Below are 18,966 nucleotides of genomic sequence, written 5' to 3'. Positions count from 1 at the left end.
TGAGCATAGAGCAGGAAGTTCTTATAATGCAGGGTTCATCCTCAGCCTAAGCACCCTGGATCAATACAAGTAAAAAGAAAAAAAAACATCTGTGGAGCTAAATATAAGGAATGACTACCCTAGTTGTTATAAATACCACGTAAGTATTTCCATGTGGTTGAATGGGTTGTAAATCCCCCCCAACACTTGTTTTCGGCTGGTTCCTGGCATGCAGATAGATATTACATACCCTTCTGTGTCAGTCCTCAAAGGAAATAGCTCGGAGAATGGAGAAGGTTAAGTGTTAATGTGGCAATAGTTTGAGGCGATGTGTGCTGACAGCTGTGATGAATTGTTTCCATTGTACATGTATTCCTTTACACTCACACAGTGTTTTCTGTATCATCCCACATAATAATCCCTATCCATACTTAACAACAGCCCATCTGTATTACCTCCGAAATGGCAGTCTATACTATATTATTTATTTAAGCGGCTCTTTATTGGAACAGTATGGTTGTAATTTTCTCTTTTTGGAGGAACACATGCCCTTTTCAGTCCTTTGTTATTTTTACAGTATGATACAATACATACATTTTCCAGCTTTATGCCACTGAGTGAGCAACTGCAAAGACTAATTCTGCATTTTTCAAAATAGACACATTACATACAGTAAGGTTGCATTACATACATTCAATTGTCACACATTATAACACAATCCCCATGAATAGATAAGTGTAATAAAAGTCAATGTCTCTCTTTTTTGTGAAACATCCATTTCCACTTTATTTGTCCACGTTGAAGCTGTGATCCTTTGTGTTTCCACTGGGGCGCACTCTTGAGTCACCATAAAAAATGTAATTCATGAAATTGATTAGCAACGAGTTAATCGGCTGGTCTCATTAAGTCCTCCAGTTCATCAATACTATCAACAGTTAGCTCAAGAGCATATCCACACGTTGCTCTGTTTGACGGTTGGCCATCAGACAACTAGACTTTTGGCTCCATCCACGTAGAAGCCTCATCATTTGTTCTGACCTGGGATGGAGACTGGCTGTGCGCGTAGAGTAGTTCTTGCTGATGACGTGTGGAGTTGCTGAGGTCCGATGTTCTTCCATTTTTGTTTGTTAGATTATAGATGGGGTGATTGCTAAGAGACACATAAATTAAGAGGATCAAAAGCTTGGCTCTGCTCAATCACGCTGGGTGCACAATATGAAAGCAGGAAACAATAATTCTCGTAACCACTGTGGCTCCTGCTCTGTGTTTTGAGAATAGTCAGTTTGCTATAATAACAATCAGATACAGTAAAGAACATTGTGCACACACTAAAATGACATTTATTGCTCAATAACTGCTGTGATACTTACTTTTTTGTTTTTAGAAACATCACTTTCCATTTAGATAGATAGATAGATAGATAGATAGATATCTTAGCTTGTTAGCTAATGTTAGCTTTCTCTGTTCACAAAGTGCAAACAAAGAAATGAGAGCAGGATGTGAAACTAGATAATGTGTCTCCTCTGTGCTAAAAACACATTCCTAATAAGCATATTGCCATATGGCCTGATGCACTGCGGACGACATCACTAGGGTCTGTGTGTCACAGTTCATTTGTTCTGGGCCTGACACGGTCTGTGGGGGCTATAGGGATGTCATGTATATCTACTTACATGGTGTGTTATGGGGTCTTCTACGGTGGCACTGAAGGCTTCCAAATAGAGGGGCTGTAAATCTGTGTGTCTGTCTTTCTGCTGCTCTTTTTTCTTGGGCTGATGGATTTCTGCTTCTTGGTTGCAACCACGGTATAGTGAACACAACATCCACCTCACTGGCACAGGCTCAGCACGACCTGGGCCCATAGAGAGGAGTGAAAGATGAGAGAAGTATTACACATATGTGTGTTTGGGTGACTGGTTATGTTTTCAAATAAAACATCAACATAATATATGATCTAGTGCAATTACCAGTCTCTTCTGAACGTCCCAATTAATGCAAATACAACAAATCCCTGTCAATTCTGTATAACCTTGCAATATTGTCCAACCACCAAAACTTCTCTGCAAAATTTGACCAATAATTTTATTGCAATTTCAAGTGTCAGTGCAGTTCCCTGTTCAAAGGATTGGCCCGTACATGTGCATTAACAAACTCACTGTCTTGTCTCTGGTTGAGACTAACGGCTCACATTTACAAACAAAAATTACTGCTGAAGACCTTGATGTTCGGCATCAAAGTGGGGATAAATTGTTTTGCTCTATGTGCGACATTGTGGTGGAACATGAATGATAGTCATCAATGCATAAACATTTATCCACCCCCGAACACACCCGGAGAATGGATGATATGCAAGGACAGCAGACAAGACAATTCACGATGACGGAGGCTGTTACATCCAGATTTATTGCATGATGTCAGAATCAAAGTAAGTTTGATTAAATGTACATGGATAATGGTAATGTTAATGTAGTCTAACTTACAACGTGATAAGAGGAGGCTTGTCTGTTTGCACGACAAAGTCTGTGTACACGTGCATGTCTGTAAGTGTGTGTGTGTGTGTGTGTGTGTGTGTGTATGTATGTGGCCATGATCAGTTTTGTGCTATTTGTATATATTCATTTTTTATTTTGCAGTATTTGAGTTCAAATTTTAAATTTTTGAAAGAAAGAGAGAACACTTTTTGTTAAACAAACACTCCTTAGGTGAAAGAATGAATGCAGACAACTGAACTGCAGTATATAGAGGTCCCCTCTGCGATAGGTAGACATCGCTCATGGATGCAAGTCCTCCCTTTATTTAACACTAAGTATTCTGTTCTGTGTTTGTTTTTACAAAATTCCATGAGATAGATGTCCACATTTGGCAGTGTAGAGTGAGGGTCCACTGTTGTCAATATAGGAGTGTAAGTGTGTGTGCGTGTGTTTGTGTGTCTGTGATGAAGAAAATAGTTTGGAAATTAAAAGTCTCAAAGAAATGTTTAAATACTGTGTGCATTACAATATATAGTTAATCAGAGATGAGTAGTGTGTTTGCACTACAACTGCATCACAATTTTTCAGTAACGCAGCCATAAAATCTGTCATTTTAGACTTCAAAACTCCCCCAAAAAGCCCACAATGTCCTGGAAGAGCTGAATTTCAGAACATACCGAGAGTGATGTGTCACATACAGCTAGAATAAAGCATTGATCAAGGGCCTTTCTCAGTGAAAGTTTTTCTCAAGTTTTTGTCTCATTATGAGTGTGTGTTGTAGCATTTTCCCCCAATCTGAGTGTGAAGTCTCACTCCTTTTAGAGTGATTGTATTAAATTTGATGCATGAAAGAATAACTCCACTGCTGACATGAACCTCTACGTCGTGTCATTCTGTTTATTAAGTATATGCTGAATAATAATTTACCTTTCGTTTCCATTGACATCCATGGCAGCAGTGCCATTTGCAATTTGGACAGTTGCCGTGGCTGTCATGCTGTTCATTTCTTGAAGCATGAAGTCTTGATCTGTTTGACCTGCCCTGCAGGTGGGAGGAGTGTGGCCACACAGCAGCGTCACCTCCGTGAGCTCGTCTCTGGCTGAAAGGGGCACTAAAAAGGAAGAATAAAAACTGGGCATAAGAACATAATAATGTATTTACACTTATGGCAACAATTCTTTGGTCAGAAATAATTGTTCTTTCAGAAATTAAACCTAATCTGAAACTCAAGAGCATGAAATTTGGCAGATATTCCTGCACATTTAAAGCTCCTTCTTAACCTTTACCTGCTGTTACAACGGGAGATGGTTGTCGGCTCCTCCACCCACCGAAAGTAGGGCATCGACATCTTAGTAGACGGCTGTAAGCTGACCTGAAGTCTCTGTTAAGGGCTCCATAGAGTATAGGGTTGAAGGCTGAGTTGGCGTAACCCAGCCACAACACAAAGGGAAATGCTGGTACTGTGCTAGGGTCTGGATGCTCCTTCAGGCCCAATACTGTGAACAGGATGAAATACGGCAACCAGCACACAACAAAAGCCCCTATCACTGCTGCCAGTGTCAGTGTGGCTTTGTGCTCCCGGAATGCCACCACTGTTACACTGGATACCACAGTGGTGCTGGTGGAAGGATTGTTCCTGCAGTTGTAGGTGGTGATGCAAGTGGGTCGGGCCCTGATGATGCGTTTGGCCTGTGCTCGGGCTATGCGAAGTATTTGTAGGTAAGTCCAGCACATAGCTATCAGAGGCAGGTAGAAAGTGAGGAGAGAGTCTGTCAGTACGTAGGGTCTGTTGAGCTCAAAACGACATCTCTTTTCTGGAGCCCAAGGCCCCTGGTTCTGGACTGTCCCATTAACGGTGTTCCAACCCATTTGGATGGGCAAGAAAGACACAGCTACAGACACTGTCCAGACGCTGGCCATGGCTACAGCAACTCTCCATGGCAGCACCACCGAAGTGTATCTCAGAGGCATTGTCACAGCCAGGTAGCGATCCACGCTGATGGCCAGGAGGGTGAGGATGGAGGCGGTGCACAGCATGACATCCATTGAGATGTAGAAGTTGCAAAAGACCGGTCCAAGCGGCCATTCTTCATTAAGCTGGATGAGGGCCGAGAAAGGAAGGACCAGGAGGCCGAGCAGCAAGTCTGTCACAGCCAGCGACACGATGAAGCAGTTAGTGAGGCAGCGCAGGCGTCGCGAGGCACAGACAGCCAAGCACACCAGCACATTACCGCCGACAGTCAGGAGGATGAGGAAGGACAGGAAGACCCCCAGCATCACGCTTGACAACATTATTGCTGGTGCTTCACTGGAGACAAAGTGATAACATCATCGCTTGAGCTTCATGTCAAATATTGTTGTAGTTAAAACCTAGATAAGACTTTGGTTCATTGATAATGTTTTTTAAACATGTACGCTCAGAGTGTTCGGGTGATTCCTTGTATTAGAGTTTGAATGCGTCTATGATCAAATGTGCGGGAGCCCTCTGTCTACCAGTATTTCCTCACTCTTTACTTCACAGTTTGCTGTTCTTGCTGGGACTGAACCCTACTAACCATAGCTTTCAACTCTTGTGTGTCGTAACCACATCAGCATTCCCATTCACAACAATATTCAGCAAAAATGTCTTGCAAGAAGTGGGTTGAACAATATTTGCCTCCTCACAAACACTGCACCTGAGAACTGCGAATCAGCCCTATGCTTCGCTACTGAAATATCTGTGATGTCTGTTGAACAGCTTTCTGTCTGTGTGGCAGACTGGTAGTGATCCATGGCATTACTTCGGTATCAGCACCATCTTCTATGGCTGTGGTGACATCTAGTGGACATAGAGGAGAAACACAGTGAGTAATCAGCACAGCATTTCCTATATTCACATATTTCATAGTCACGTTTGCACAAAAGAGAACAAATAGTTAGTGTTTGGTTATAAGTAATAACTTATTGAATGTAATTTATAGATGATTAATCATTGATTTATTTTAATCTGTTTGACAGGTTACATCAGATTAATTTACATGCATTAAAACTATTAAAATACAATGACATTAACAAAAATCTAAACTGTTTGTTTAGACAGTATTTCATTTGTTTGTGTGTTTTCTCTCTGCACTTATAACCTCTATTTATTAATACAGTACATTAGATGATGGAATACATGATCATGAACTGGATAATACAAATATATGAAATAACACAAGAAAAATATTATAAAAACACAAAGTACGAACTTGGCACCAGGTTTGAAGTAGCTGATAAAAATGATAAATTAACAATCCCAGACAGAATGACTCACAGTTAAAAGGAAACATTCACAAAAATCTGCCTTTGGAACAAAAAAAAATCAGGAGAAATATGTTAAAAATTGATTTTATTCTCTGATAACTTTCTAATGAACTGAGTGGTGTCATTAGAATAGTTATTATTTAAAGATGACAAGATATAACTTTTGCTGAATGGCGGAAACTGTGGCCACATGTCTAGCCTTGCTCTTCTCTGCCTGTACATCCTTAACCATCACAACAAAATGCCTTGAATCAACCCTTAGCCTTTGAAAAGCCTTGAAATTAAAACCAAATTTTAACTTTCACTCAATTCTTAGTAGTGATAACTGGTTCAGATGTCCCCCACAATGTAGATATGCCCTCATTACAATGGTTTCAATCTGACATTGGTCCTCACAAAGATAGCAATACAAGAGTGCACACCCACACTTTAACACAAGAACTAAATTTAGTCCTGGCTCGCTGAGATGTGAAACGAAAAGTCGACATAGTGTGTCTGACTCAAGCCTCGCATGCATGATTTATGATGGTAAGGAATTTAGTATAAGATGGCCGCTGTACTAATTAATACAGTCACAACATATATCATCAAATGAAATGGTGATTTAAAAAAAGTTTTATATACATTTTAATAAATATAATTGTTTTTAATCCATGTTCTTATTAAAAGTGTTGTTTTGATGTTGGTTCAGTTTTTGTGATGAAACAGGCAAAAACAGAGCTGCCATCTCAGACAGTCAGTTAATGGGAATTCCAATCTATCTATGATAAAACCATAAACCGAGGTGGATGAGCGTGCTCATTGTGTGCACAGTATTTGTGCAGTATGTGCAACTGTGTAAATAGCTCGGCCGACTGTCTCTGAGCAATCTGCTGCAGCTGAGATGATGTTACCATTAGTTTTGTCTTCAGTGCTGTTAAATATGATTCAAGTTTTGATGCAATCATGTGGCAACGCCTTCAAGAGATACCCTGTTTGATTCCCGTAGGTCTGAAATGGAAATCTTGAGTCAGGTTTCAGAGGGTTCAGTCTGGCTGATGTAAGATAGGGAACATATGTGGTGAATTCAAATATAACAAATTCCCATGAATAGAAAAGAGGTTGGTTTAATCAAAGGGCAAATGTTAATTCTGTTAGTATTGTTGTATTTTTGCAACAACTCACTGGCAACACTACTGCCAGTGAGTCACAAAACTTGACCTTGTACAGAAATATGTCTTTACAAGTGACTCACCGTATTGTGACAGTCTGACTTCTGGAAAGTTGTCTTTTTTCATCATAGGACACATAAAGATTTCCTATGTTAGTAATATCATAGACAGGTTGTCAGTAGCCTTCCTGTTGTCTTTTAACAGTAATGGTAATCTTTCAGAAACATATCTAGAATTAGTGTAATGAACAGCAACACCAACCACTGTAACAGTTTCTGGTGATTTAGTACACATTTAGAAATAGTTTACATATGGCATCAAAGCATTCTGGGAAATTTCACCCACCTACCCCTAACATGCCTCAGTGTAATACCCTTACACCCACTTTTCTTGACAGTATATTTACCTTTCTGCATCTTATTCTAGGCATAATAAGTGTACAGTAATCTTAATGTGATGCATTACAGAGATTTCCCCTCCTGTGATGCTATGTGAGCAGATTATTGATGTGAACAAAAGAATACCACAAATTCCCAATATTCAATTAGTCATAGTGAAACGTCATAAACAATACCACGAATGCAATGCATGTTACAGTTGTAGCATTTTGCAGTGAGTACCTCTAGAAATTACTGCAAAGTCCGACAGTGTATTTTTGACAAAAGTGATTCTCATGTAGATATTGTTTGATGTTTATTAGACTTTGCTGGGAGGGTTGCACAGTGTAATTTGTCCTCTGTGAACTCATCCATTAATGGCATGCGGGCAGAGTTTTGAATGTGTGCTTGGTGGAATGAGGCTAACTACTTGATAAGTAAGGATGTGTGTGTGTGTGTGTGTGTGTGTGTGGAGTACATGTGTTTGCGTCAGTGGGTGGTGGGTAATGTTTGCTCGTCTATTCTCTAACACTGTAATGGGTATTGGGACATTTGCCAGACTTGGTCCAGAGCCACTCACTTATCACCTCAAAGAGAGAGAGAGACGTCGAGAGGTGGACACACTGGCTTCACATGAAGACGAGAAGAAAGAGAAATTTGACTATTTAATGAAGAGAAGACAGAAAAGAAAGGTTTTAATTAAATCTCGGTCTACAGAAACCAGAACACTGTCCCTAATCTTCACTTCTTTGTTTTCCGTGGACACATTTCTGTCACCGTCTCACTGCTTTGAACTTCAGCCAGAGCAAACACTGATAACGCAGCTACTAACGTATGAAGTGCAGCTCTCAAATGCACATGACATCTCAGCCTTTTATATCTGACAGCTGCTCTGACTGACTCACCGAGACCACACATTTCAACCGTTTTCATCATTGAAATCTGCTTCTCACACTGTCATTCACTCTGTCTTTTGCTTTGTCTCACACTAACACTTGCTCAAACAAACAGTTGGAACAAGTTTGGCTCCGATCCAACTGTCCGCCTGTGCAGAATGTCCGCATATGGACATGGATTACAGTTACTTGAAGTTTATCAATAACCTTGTCTTAACCTCGGGATTAATGTATATGAGGTATGTATATTCGTTATCTGCCCTCTGCTCAAAACTTTAGATCCTTTTCCCATGTAACAGTGCATCTGTGAGAGCATAACCATGTTAGCTTCCTGTGTTTATTTCTGCATAAACATTTGTGTTTTAATAAAACTATATTAATATCCAACCCTGCCCACTTACCAAGAGCCACAGAGTAAGCACCAACAGGACTTATTTAGTGCAACTAAGATGCAAGTGACTTATGTTTATTTTATTTTGTATCCATGTCAAGTCACTGTTAGTCTGTCCAGTCTACAGTAGAAAGTCATGAAGTCAGTAAGGTTGAGACGTATGAGTAAATAAAGCATCACTCATTCAGACATAGTGTTACTTGGTTACTGACCATCTGTTTTCTCTCACAAACATCTCATTAGTTTGTTCCTAATGGAATACAATGGCGAGTGTTACAATATCTGTTTATATAATCACAGACTTTCATGCGTATGTAGGTGTTGATGCACACACTAAGACACAATACATAAACATATGTCTTTGTAATGGATTTCGAGGACTGTAATGGATCATAATAGCTGCTGAGTGCTGTGTTTTCCACAGGATGTAAAGGCTGCTCTACTTACGGAGGTGTTTCTGCAAGAGAATGCTGTTTCTTGTTCTCAAGAGGCAGCGAAGCGTCGCGTGTGTTCGTGGTTTCGAGGGAGATTGCACGAATGGTTCATCCCAGGACGGGTCTATCTGAGGTGACACCCAACAGTTGACCGACATAACAAAGTGGTTAACTCTCAGGATGGCTTCCTATCTTTGCCCCCTGCCTTCTAGTGAGAGGAAAGATGCAAACGAGCTTCATTCTCTCCCATCCAGACCTGCTATTACTCAGTGAGTGGTCTGGTGAAAAGAGCCCAATTTGGATATTGAGATGAAAGGCGTGCAGAAGAGAAACTTGGAACAGCGGATCTGTACCAGACATGGTCTGAGCCCCGAGATGAGTAATGAGGTTATTTATCTCTCAGCTGGGACTTGCTGCCTGGTTTGAGATTCTCCAAATCCCAAGCATTCATTGTGCGACCTTTTTCAGCAGCCAGATGTGTCTCATTAGAAAATACACAGACGTGGAACATCTTCTCTTCTTTAGCCCAATGATCAACCATGTGTATTGTCACAACTGTGAAGTAATGTGTTGGAAAATGTTTACACAGAATCAAAAATGGATTAAACTCTGCTTTTACAGATCATTGCAGTATTGAGATAAGCTCTGAATTATCAGCAGGGCGTGAAATTAACTTTTTAATCCGATTGCTACAGATACAGTCGTCACACAGCCGAGAGAGTAAATAACTAATGCCTTCTTTCATTCACCCATTCATTCAGCTCATTTAAACTAAGTCACTGTTAGCTGATCTGCCACCTAATGGTTGGTAGGAGGTATGACATTGTCCAAGGATGACGCAGTGAGAAAATCACTCGCCTCTTCTCTACAGTGCTGCTGAAATGTGCGGAGAAGTGCATGCAATAACTTTTTAGTGATATAATATTTGTTGGTAAGACGCCGAATGGCCAAAAGATTAGACAAATGCAAATGTGAAACTGTCAGTAGCTGCTGTTGATTATGCATCTATCATATTAGGATAGCTGCAGATTGTTTATGACAGAGTTAAGAAAAGCAAGGAATTTTAATTGGTACAAGGTCATCAACCATTTAATTAGTGGGGACATTAATTCTGAAGAGGCCTACAGATGATGAAAGCAACTTTTCCCAGCGCGCAGCGTTCATAAAAGCTTCATAATTCAATCAGACAAATGAAGGCTTCATCTATCCTCATATAATTCAATTGAGCACCAAATACTTGGCTCAGTCACTTCCTCTGCTTTGCAAAGTAATCTATGGCTGTCTGCATTTTTGTGAAAGTGCCAACGCCTCTGTGAGTGTGTGTGTGTGTGTGTGTGTGTGTGTGTATGTTTGTGTGTGGAATGGGGTCTGTGTGTGTGTGTCTGCGCCTGTCTTCCTGTTTGTCTTTGTTTTGTCCTTGACTGAGAGACCCTGAGAGAGAGAGGAAAGTGGTCTGGGATGGTGGGTTGCTTGGTAACAGTTGTGTGTCCTGACCACTCCAAGAGACACGGGCGGATCTTGACGAAGCGTGAAAATGAAACACACAGAGCGACAGACAGGTGGCTGCTTCACACAGACAGGGGGATCAGATGCATAAAATATGTATAGACACTAACAGCGTGTGTTACTGGGGCACAGACATGTGCCGGTGTGTCAATCTTGACCTTACCGCACCTCTGTTATGTCAACATTTCAGCTTCTGTATGCTGTGCTTCGACTTAATAAATGTCTAAGTAAGTAGACGCACTCAAAGACATTTGTATACACAACACACACTCATACAGGTCCAGAGTCAACTTGTTGCCCGTCGTATCTTACTGTTAAACTTCCCTGCAGCTATTTAAACAGGGAACTTCTGAGCTGCGCAGCACGGTGTCTGGTTCCGTGACCAAGTCATGACACTAGACCACATCCTCTCACTGTTCTGGAGGATGTTTCGGTCTATGCAGAAATAGCAGGTTCAGTTGCTGACTCAGGTAAACCCCTCAATCTGCCATTATAGTGATTTAGCTTAGTGTCAGTTTTTTCTTTTTCTGAATCTTTTTGTAAGAGCTGCACTGTCACCAGGATATAATGTTAGCATTAACTTGTGCAAGGTTAACATTTGTACCAGACGTGGCCTATATCATGTGAGCTGGCGGGAAAGGGGGGTGCGTGATTAAGCCTTAAGGCTACCAAACTGGCAGCCGCAATTCCAGACTGTGGGGACATTTCAAGCCATTTTAGTGGCTACCAAAAGAGGATATTTTTCATGGGAAGTTGCACCATTTCCAGCCATTTAAGTGGTGTTAAAAACAGGCTGTATATCATGGGAAGTTGGACCATCTCCCACTGTTCATTTTTGGCGACCAAAACTGGCTATTTTTCACTGGAGGTCGGACCATCAGCAGTGGTTTTTGTGGCAACCGACACAGGTTATTTAAGCCAAACCATGTCGTTCTTATCCTAACCAAGTGGTTTTTGTGGATACACCGAAGCACTGCGTGCTGACAGGAAAGAAATAGGAAACTGAACCTGAACAATGGTAGAGTTGTAACATAAAAATGCCTTGTTTGAACTCATGGGGTTTTGCGGAAACATACTTACATTGACATTACATTTTATATTTACTTTGCTGATTGTGCTGGTTCCCCATTTCCCCAGCAGGATGGTTTAAGGACAGAGGATGTCGCTCACTTTACAGATTGTAAAGCCCATCGAGGCAATGTGATTGTGATTATGGGCTATACAAAGAGAATTGATTTGATTTGATTTGGTTAGCATTGACAGTGGCAGCCACAACTTCAGAAAATATAGAATAAAGAGCTACAGAAGGTCAACCGTTATCAACATAAAAGCAGAGGAAGAGAGCTATGGATCTGTATTGATCCGTCTATCTATGGGTCTGTTGATCCTGTTGCTGTGGAAGTTCACACACTGCATTTGTTTTATGAAACATAGATAGATTAGTTCACACACACACACACACACACGAACACACACACACACACACACACACACACACACACACAGAGTAATCTTACTTCCTCATTTTCAGTACTGATTAAAGGACCCCATTGTATATTTGCTGTTGAGTTCACATGCTTACACCACTCTCAGCTGAACTCTCCACAACCACAATCCTAGGATTTACGTCATAACACAATTGTTTCCCAAGACTGAGCTGACAGACGCTCAGAGCAGGAACTGGTGAGCCTGTTCGAAGTCGCGTGTCACTAACCACACACTGCTTCTCTATCACATCTTCTACTTTCTTTCCTTGTCTTTGCATGAAAATGCTTCAAATTCTAACTCTTAAAAAAAAGGCAAAAATGCTCCAAAATCTAATTTGGACAAGTCATAAAAGTCATAAACTGCATTCTTATTGACTGTGCTGTTAATTAAATAAACCATTCATCAAATATTTGACAAATATTAAAGCAATATTCTCGTTTGGCTGCAGAAATGGAACCTGCAAATCATCGCAAACTTACAGCAAATATTGGGTGAAACTTAATTATCCTGTCACAGCACAAACACAGCTGGATGGATCGTGTTCTCCACTCACAACTCGTTCAAAGTTTGATGACATGTTCAATAGCAAGAAGCACAGATTCATCAACTCACCTCCGCTGCTTTTCCTCTTCTGTGACGACTGCCCCCGCGACTCTGCTCTGCTCCCTGAGAGCAACAGTCTCGCTCATGAAGAGTGCGTGTGTGTGTGTGTGTGCGCAAAGAGTGTGTAAGTGTATGTGCGAAAGAGAGGAGAGAGAGCAAGTGAGGGAGCAACACTGACTCTCTCTCTCTCTCTCTCTCACTCCCTCTGTGTTGCCTCCTATTATTCTTCTCTATCTCTTTGGGGTAATTTGCTTTTGAAATTATTCTAATAGCTCTTCCATTCTCTTATCGTGCCTTCTAACTTGCATGTGCCAGCTGCTGCGATAAAAGCCGGGTTCCTTTCAACAGAACGTTGCCTTTGGAGACCGCGCTGAATTACCTGGATGATCCAAGCAACCTGTTGCATTCAGTCCTGGTGGAATTGCTTGTTAATAAGTCCAGTATGTAGTGGAGGGAGACACAGGAAGGCATGGTATTGATGCTGGTATTTGCATTTTTTCTTTTTTTTTTTTTCTTCTGCTGTCTAAAGTATACACAGTTTAATAATTTAAGGATTCCTCAGAGCTTCATGGATGGATGGCGGCCGGGGGAAATATCTGAGAACTGGCACTGGTTGGACTGGAGTGATGTCAATGACCCGATAGGTCACGCAGATTTCTAAATCAATCTCTCTATTTTTGGTGCAGCCTTTGTATCTATTTTTCATGCGCTGCTCTGGTCCCTGGTAACATTCATGAGTTATTACTAAAACTCATTTCAAATTGTTGTCCGTTTCTGCCTCCCATTTCCTTTTCCGTCTCATTCCCTGTCTGTCTTTGGCTCTCTCTCAGTGTCCATGGTGTAGCTGCTGGTGAACTTAACCATTTCTTTGTCTACTTTTGTGCTGTTCCCCTTCTACCTGCATTTCTATTTCACACCTCCATCTGTATGTCACTCCACCTCTTGCTATAGCTGTCATTTTCACCCTTTTTTTTCTTTCTGCACACCTTTGGGCTCCACCTTCCTTTCTCCTTGTGAGTCACAGCAGCAAGGTTCCAGTTTTATTCCACAACACAGAACTATGCGATAACATATCTTTCTTTATCTATCATTTTTTCTTTTTTTCCCCCGTCCTTCTCTCCTTCTTTTCTTCATTTAACTACCTGTCTTTCTCTCACTTTCCCTTCCTACAGTTCACAAAAAGAGTCACCTACTCACATGCCCATACTCATTAATGTTCCTCACCTTTTTTCCCTCACTGTCACATCTACAGTGTGCTGACAGCTCAGCCATGTCTCCCTCACGCTTCCATGACAACAGGATTCCCTGGGAGTTGGTGGACGATACCTGATTAGCACTCCAGTCTCTGGAGTGCCTCATCAGTCATTTGTTCAATGTAGGTGATGTCTTAGATATTTAGGGCCATAGTTGATTGTTCCTTGGCTTTGGTGCCTTTGGGCCACAGTGTTCCCATGCGAGGTAGAGTAAGGAAACGGATCATTTATTTAAACTGGTATTGAAATAGGCAGTTGGCAGTGGTACCTCGAATTCCATTAGCATTGTAATGTACATTTTTTATTATGAGAAGTTAAACCCAAGATCCCAGTCTTGGTCAACAGCCTGTTTAAAATATGCCATATCTAGAGATAAGATAAGATGAGGTCATACCAAGTGAGTAAAATGAAAAATGATTTAGAACTCTACCACCCTCTTTTGGATTTGCAAAGTAATGGCATCATTTCTCAGGAGATCAGTCATTTGTCAGTGTTAGCTGCAGGCAAACAGGACTGGCTGAGCGAAAAAATGTCCGTCTGAAGCCAAATGTTTCTTTTATTGAAAAATGGCAAATGGAGTTTTAAAGCAACAAGTTGAATGAACTCCTTGTCCACATGAAGGAATGGATTCTAATGGTAACATAACTTAAAACTCGCCATAACGTCATTAAAATTGTAAAAAAGTTAAATTCTACAATACTGAAATTTTAAACAACATATAGACTATTTGATTGAGCTAATTGTAATAGATACCCATGAGTGATGGTTTGCAATTGAATTTTTCTTGGATTACATAATTTCCATGGTAGAATTTCTTATGAATCTAAATGCAGATACAGGAATTTCCTACTGGTTGATTTATAATATTTAGGTACACTGAAAAAGCAGAGAAAGTTTTAAGCTAGCCGATCCTTTAGACCTACAGTACTTGATCTATTTATGTTCAACAAAGGACAGATATCAGCTGTGTCACAAACATACCGTTTGGTAATGTTTATAAATGCCTTGCTGAGAAATCGGGCACAAATTAATTTATACCCAAACTGATCAGAAATACCATTTAAAAGAGTTATTTTGCATTATGCCTACATATTTCCAAATGGTGTCACTTGAGCTCAGACTTGTAGCCTTATTTTCAAGTGTCACTGTACTTTTCTCTTTGTCATTTAAGGACAGCTGGTGTTAATGTGTTGTGAAAGCTAGTCTCTTCAATCATCTTTATAATTAAACTCAAACACATCACCCACACTAGCAGTCAGATGGTGATAAACTGTAAATAAGCCGTTGTCAAGTCTTGACAGCCTTGTTGGATGAAAGTCAACCTGCAAAGCTGCCTCTTTTCTTCTCAATGCTACTTTGGCTGTCTAAACAAATGTTAATAACGGTCTGACAGATTTGATTTTTCGGGGGAGGCTGGTTGCAATTATTCACCAATTAAAATAAGCATAAAAAGTTGCGGTTTCATAAAAGTTTTATGAAATTGACTTTATGAGGGATTTAAGATTCAAATGGACATCTTTTACAAAATAAATACCCCATGTAGTCTTCCTCTAAACATAAGTTATGTTTACTTTCACTTTCATAGATTTCCTTTCTCATAAAACATTTGGAAAGTCAATTTTACAAGAACTCCTTCTTTTGCATTCATGTTCATCAGCTAGCCAGTCTTTTCCCTCCCTATCTTTACTTTACTGGTTCCGTGTCTTAGTGCATTACTGCCTCCTGTGGATCAGCAGAAAAATGTGTAACAATAGGCAGAATTGTGTATTACATCAAATGTGCTTGTGTGATACACAAAGAAAGGATTTGGTTGCCTTAGGACTGTCGTGCTGATCATACAATCTGTAAAAAGTGAAGGATTTTTGTTTTTTAGTTTGACCTTTTTACTTGCAATGTTGACCCTGTTTTGCCACTTGAACTTTGAACATATAATGCATAATTAATGTCAGGAGAGTATAGGCATTTATATTGCAAACATGTCCCAGCTGTGTTAAGGATGTGCTTAGAATGGGAAGTTGATGGTGGCCCTGTCAACGTTGTCTCAAGGAGGTACAGGTAGAATATACATTCGGTGATGAAAAATTCTTTTTGAAAATCTCTGAAAAGAAATTCAGTTTTCTGAAAGAGGAACATTCCCATCAGTTCTTATCATGGGGATTTTTTTTCAGTCTCACAGATGAACTCAACATAAGACAAAGACGAACAGCTGAGACCTGTGGGGCCACTTCTTCTAACTCAAAGCATGAAGAGAAGAGGTGAGAATAGAGAGTGTGTGACAGTCGACAGTGCGAGCTGGCAGACCATCGAGTGATCTGGAAGTTCAATAGCTCATTCTGTGTTATCCAGTATGCATCTTGTTTAATGGAACACAAATGTAACCTGCTTTCTGTCACTGTCGATTACATCTGCATCTTGGAAAGGAACACGTTCAGGCCAGACTCTGCGGTAACAAGAAGCGTGAACATTTTTTTTTTACATTGTGGTCAATTTGCATAACACCCCACCGCTTTTTAACTTTCTGTCACAGGAAACAAAGGGTGTTTATGTTCAACACTCAAATGAACAAAATGGCGACTTCACACGCTGTGCAAACCTGGGCCTCTGCAGAACTCCACCTTGTTGTACTCACCCACTTCCCCTTAACCGCCCGAAGGCAGGAAGAGAGGAGAGACAGAAGAGGAAGAGAGGCAAATGGGGGATGGGCTTATTGCTTTCATTTAAAGTTAAAAAAAAAAAGAAATACAGAAGTGAGAAGTTTAGCAGACACCCCTTAAAACAGTCAGTGAGCGACGAATAGGAGGAGAATCAGAGAGCCGAGCAGAGAGGAGGTGAACGACTACATGCAATCATGGCTCCTTGGGCAAGGACCATCTCAGAGCGGTATGGTGTAGGTAAGTCAGTATGTACTCACTTGTTGGTGTCTTTGTGTGTGTGTACATGCACATAGACATGCTGCTATAGCGTCTACCTGTTTCAGTGTGATGGTAGGTTATGCATGCCATGAATAAGAATAAGAATAAGAAAAGTAGATGCCCATCACATCCTGCTTAACAGGATGTAAGCAGGTGCTAACAGCTTCTTAGTGCTTCAAGATGTTATGGGTCGGATGAAATCCCCTCTAAAAACTTAAATCCTCAAATCGTATTCACCACTTCACTTCAAGACGACATATCTTATAAGAGCTACAGTGGTTTGTGTGAGGGACAAAATCATGAATAAAACTACACTCATCCTAAGCTGGATGGAGAAATGAGCAGCAGTTGGCAATCTCTGTGCATCACATATTATGCAGCACATAAATACAGAAGCAAGAAGATAAATGTTTTCCTGAAAATGACAATTTCAGGTGTGGAAAGATTGATTTTATGCACCGGGAGCAAATCCCAGACTGTGACAGCACAAACTCTCTCTGTAAAATCTGTAGTTTATCTGGTGTGCGGGTTAAACATGGCCGAGCTGATTAGCATGTGTTGCCGTTAGATATGTAAGACATAAACAGACCCAGCAAGAATGCAGATTTCTGACTTCTAAGAATCCAGATTGTAATAGAAGAGGTTCGCTGGCCTCTTTCAGATGATGCTTTGAGTAATTTGCGCTATGTTACGAATGTAGTTTATAACTTATAGGAAGTGAGTGAGGACAATTTTTAGTGTTTCTTTGTCAATACTTTTACACCTTACAGCTTAAAATTGACAGTAAAAATGACAATTATTATATAAAAGCCATGTTGAATCAATTACTTTTATGATTACTCAATAAAGTGTTGTTTATCTAGAGTGAATATCTTCCTGGTCTGTGTAAGACTACAACACAGGGAGTGGAGGAAGGAGGAAGGAAGTTTGTCTGAGTTGACAAGTCGTACAGCTCAATAGCTGATTAAGAAAGTAAAAACCACAAGTTATGAGGTGCACACTCATATGTTTTCATTAAAAAAAGCATGACATCTCTTAAACTATTGATCAAGAAACTACTTTTTTAGTGCCCAAACTGTTAGGGCATAGCTATGCTGCTACTGCTGCTAACTCCTACTGCAAGCATCTGTCGCTATCGCTGCTGCTTTTACAGTCTGCGGCTGCAACTGACAGTTAATACGATTATTGATTCATCTGCTGATTCGTTTTTAGATTTTTTTCATTTGGTTTTGAAGATCATCACAATGTCCAGAGCCTGAGTTAATATCTTCAGTTTGCTCGTTTTGTTTAACTGTCCAAACCTCAAAGATATCAGGGCTCCAGACTAACATTATACGCTGGTTGCACTGGTGTGCATAACTTTTGCAGTTAGGTGCACTAACCCATAATATAGTTGCACCCATTAATTTAAGAGTCGTAATACATTATGCAGATGATTTTAAATGTTAAAGGTGCAGAGAAATCCTTTTTTTTTCACTTACATCATAGCACACAGAACAAGAAAGTTGACACAACAGTTATGAATGAAGTTTCAAAGTGATGTTTAAAGTGCCTGACAAACTTTAATCAACCTCAGATATCATTAGGGTATTAAAAAACATCAGAGGGCATGAAAGTTTGTAAAATAATGTACAGAAAATATGTTTATCGGCTGATTTTTGTTCAAAGGCAACTGTCTATACTCCCAGTTGTTAAAAGAACATATTTTTTATTCATTTTTAAATCAGACTTGCTTGTGAGCAACCCAAACAGCAGCAGCCTGGAGCTCTGGATATGCACTTTACATTCAAATGAGATAAAGACACGCAGCAAATACTCACAGCTAAGAAACTTACACTAATTATTTAATGTAAGTTCAGGGGCATTTGCTTTCAACTGAAAAATTTAATTGATTGGCCCTAAATCATTTTGAGCTCTCTGCCTATTCGAAATCACTTTATTAGCAAGCTTACCTGTCAAGAGTCCATCATATCGACCATATTCAAATACCTTGAAGCTTCCGGTTTCGTTGTCATCCATCGAGTGACGAAGCCACGCCCCTTTCGGGAAAAAAAAAACAACTTTGTAACTTTGTAAATGGAGAAAGACAAATATTTTTTTTTTCATGACACAATTCCAACGAGATATAAAAAAACAAAAACATTTGTCTCTCCATTCATTACCATACAAAGTTTTTTTCTGGAATGAGATCCCATGGGGCAAACCGGAAGGAGCGTGACA

At 40.2% G+C, this 18,966-nt stretch overlaps 2 protein-coding genes across 5 annotated transcripts in view; one reads left to right on the top strand and one right to left on the bottom strand.

Annotated features, from left to right (window-relative positions):
- Positions 1–459: 459 nt before the first annotated feature.
- On the bottom strand, positions 460–18,711 carry hrh2a (histamine receptor H2a). 4 transcript variants are annotated; one of them, XM_030396597.1, is made up of 6 exons: positions 12,591–12,726; positions 8,998–9,112; positions 3,737–5,268; positions 3,378–3,561; positions 1,653–1,831; positions 460–1,129 (listed from the first exon to the last, which is right to left on the bottom strand). In XM_030396597.1, exons 3-5 carry the CDS (start codon positions 4,740–4,742, stop codon positions 1,822–1,824), a joined length of 1,200 nt encoding a protein of 399 aa, XP_030252457.1. In that variant the 5' UTR covers positions 4,743–5,268; positions 8,998–9,112; positions 12,591–12,726; the 3' UTR covers positions 460–1,129; positions 1,653–1,821. The 4 variants fall into 4 exon arrangements, with proteins under 4 accessions (XP_030252457.1, XP_030252459.1, XP_030252456.1 ...); XM_030396599.1 differs by lacking the exon at positions 8,998–9,112 and having other exon boundaries at positions 3,737–4,758; positions 5,126–5,268; XM_030396596.1 differs by lacking the exon at positions 8,998–9,112 and having other exon boundaries at positions 3,737–4,758; positions 5,231–5,268.
- dock2 (dedicator of cytokinesis 2) overlaps positions 16,589–18,966 on the top strand; it is a 107,278-nt gene continuing 104,900 nt past the window's right edge. Inside the window, exon 1 of the mRNA XM_030396590.1 lies at positions 16,589–16,725. Within this exon, the coding sequence (XP_030252450.1) occupies positions 16,683–16,725 (43 nt within the window). The 5' untranslated portion in view covers positions 16,589–16,682. The remainder of the gene's footprint in view (positions 16,726–18,966) is intronic.

The sequence above is a fragment of the Sparus aurata genome, chromosome 18 (genome assembly GCF_900880675.1).
Source record: "Sparus aurata chromosome 18, fSpaAur1.1, whole genome shotgun sequence".
NCBI classification, from domain to species: Eukaryota; Metazoa; Chordata; class Actinopteri; order Spariformes; family Sparidae; genus Sparus; species Sparus aurata.
The sequence above is the reverse complement of the archived record's forward strand: the minus strand, read 5'-3'. Positions and strand labels throughout refer to the sequence as shown.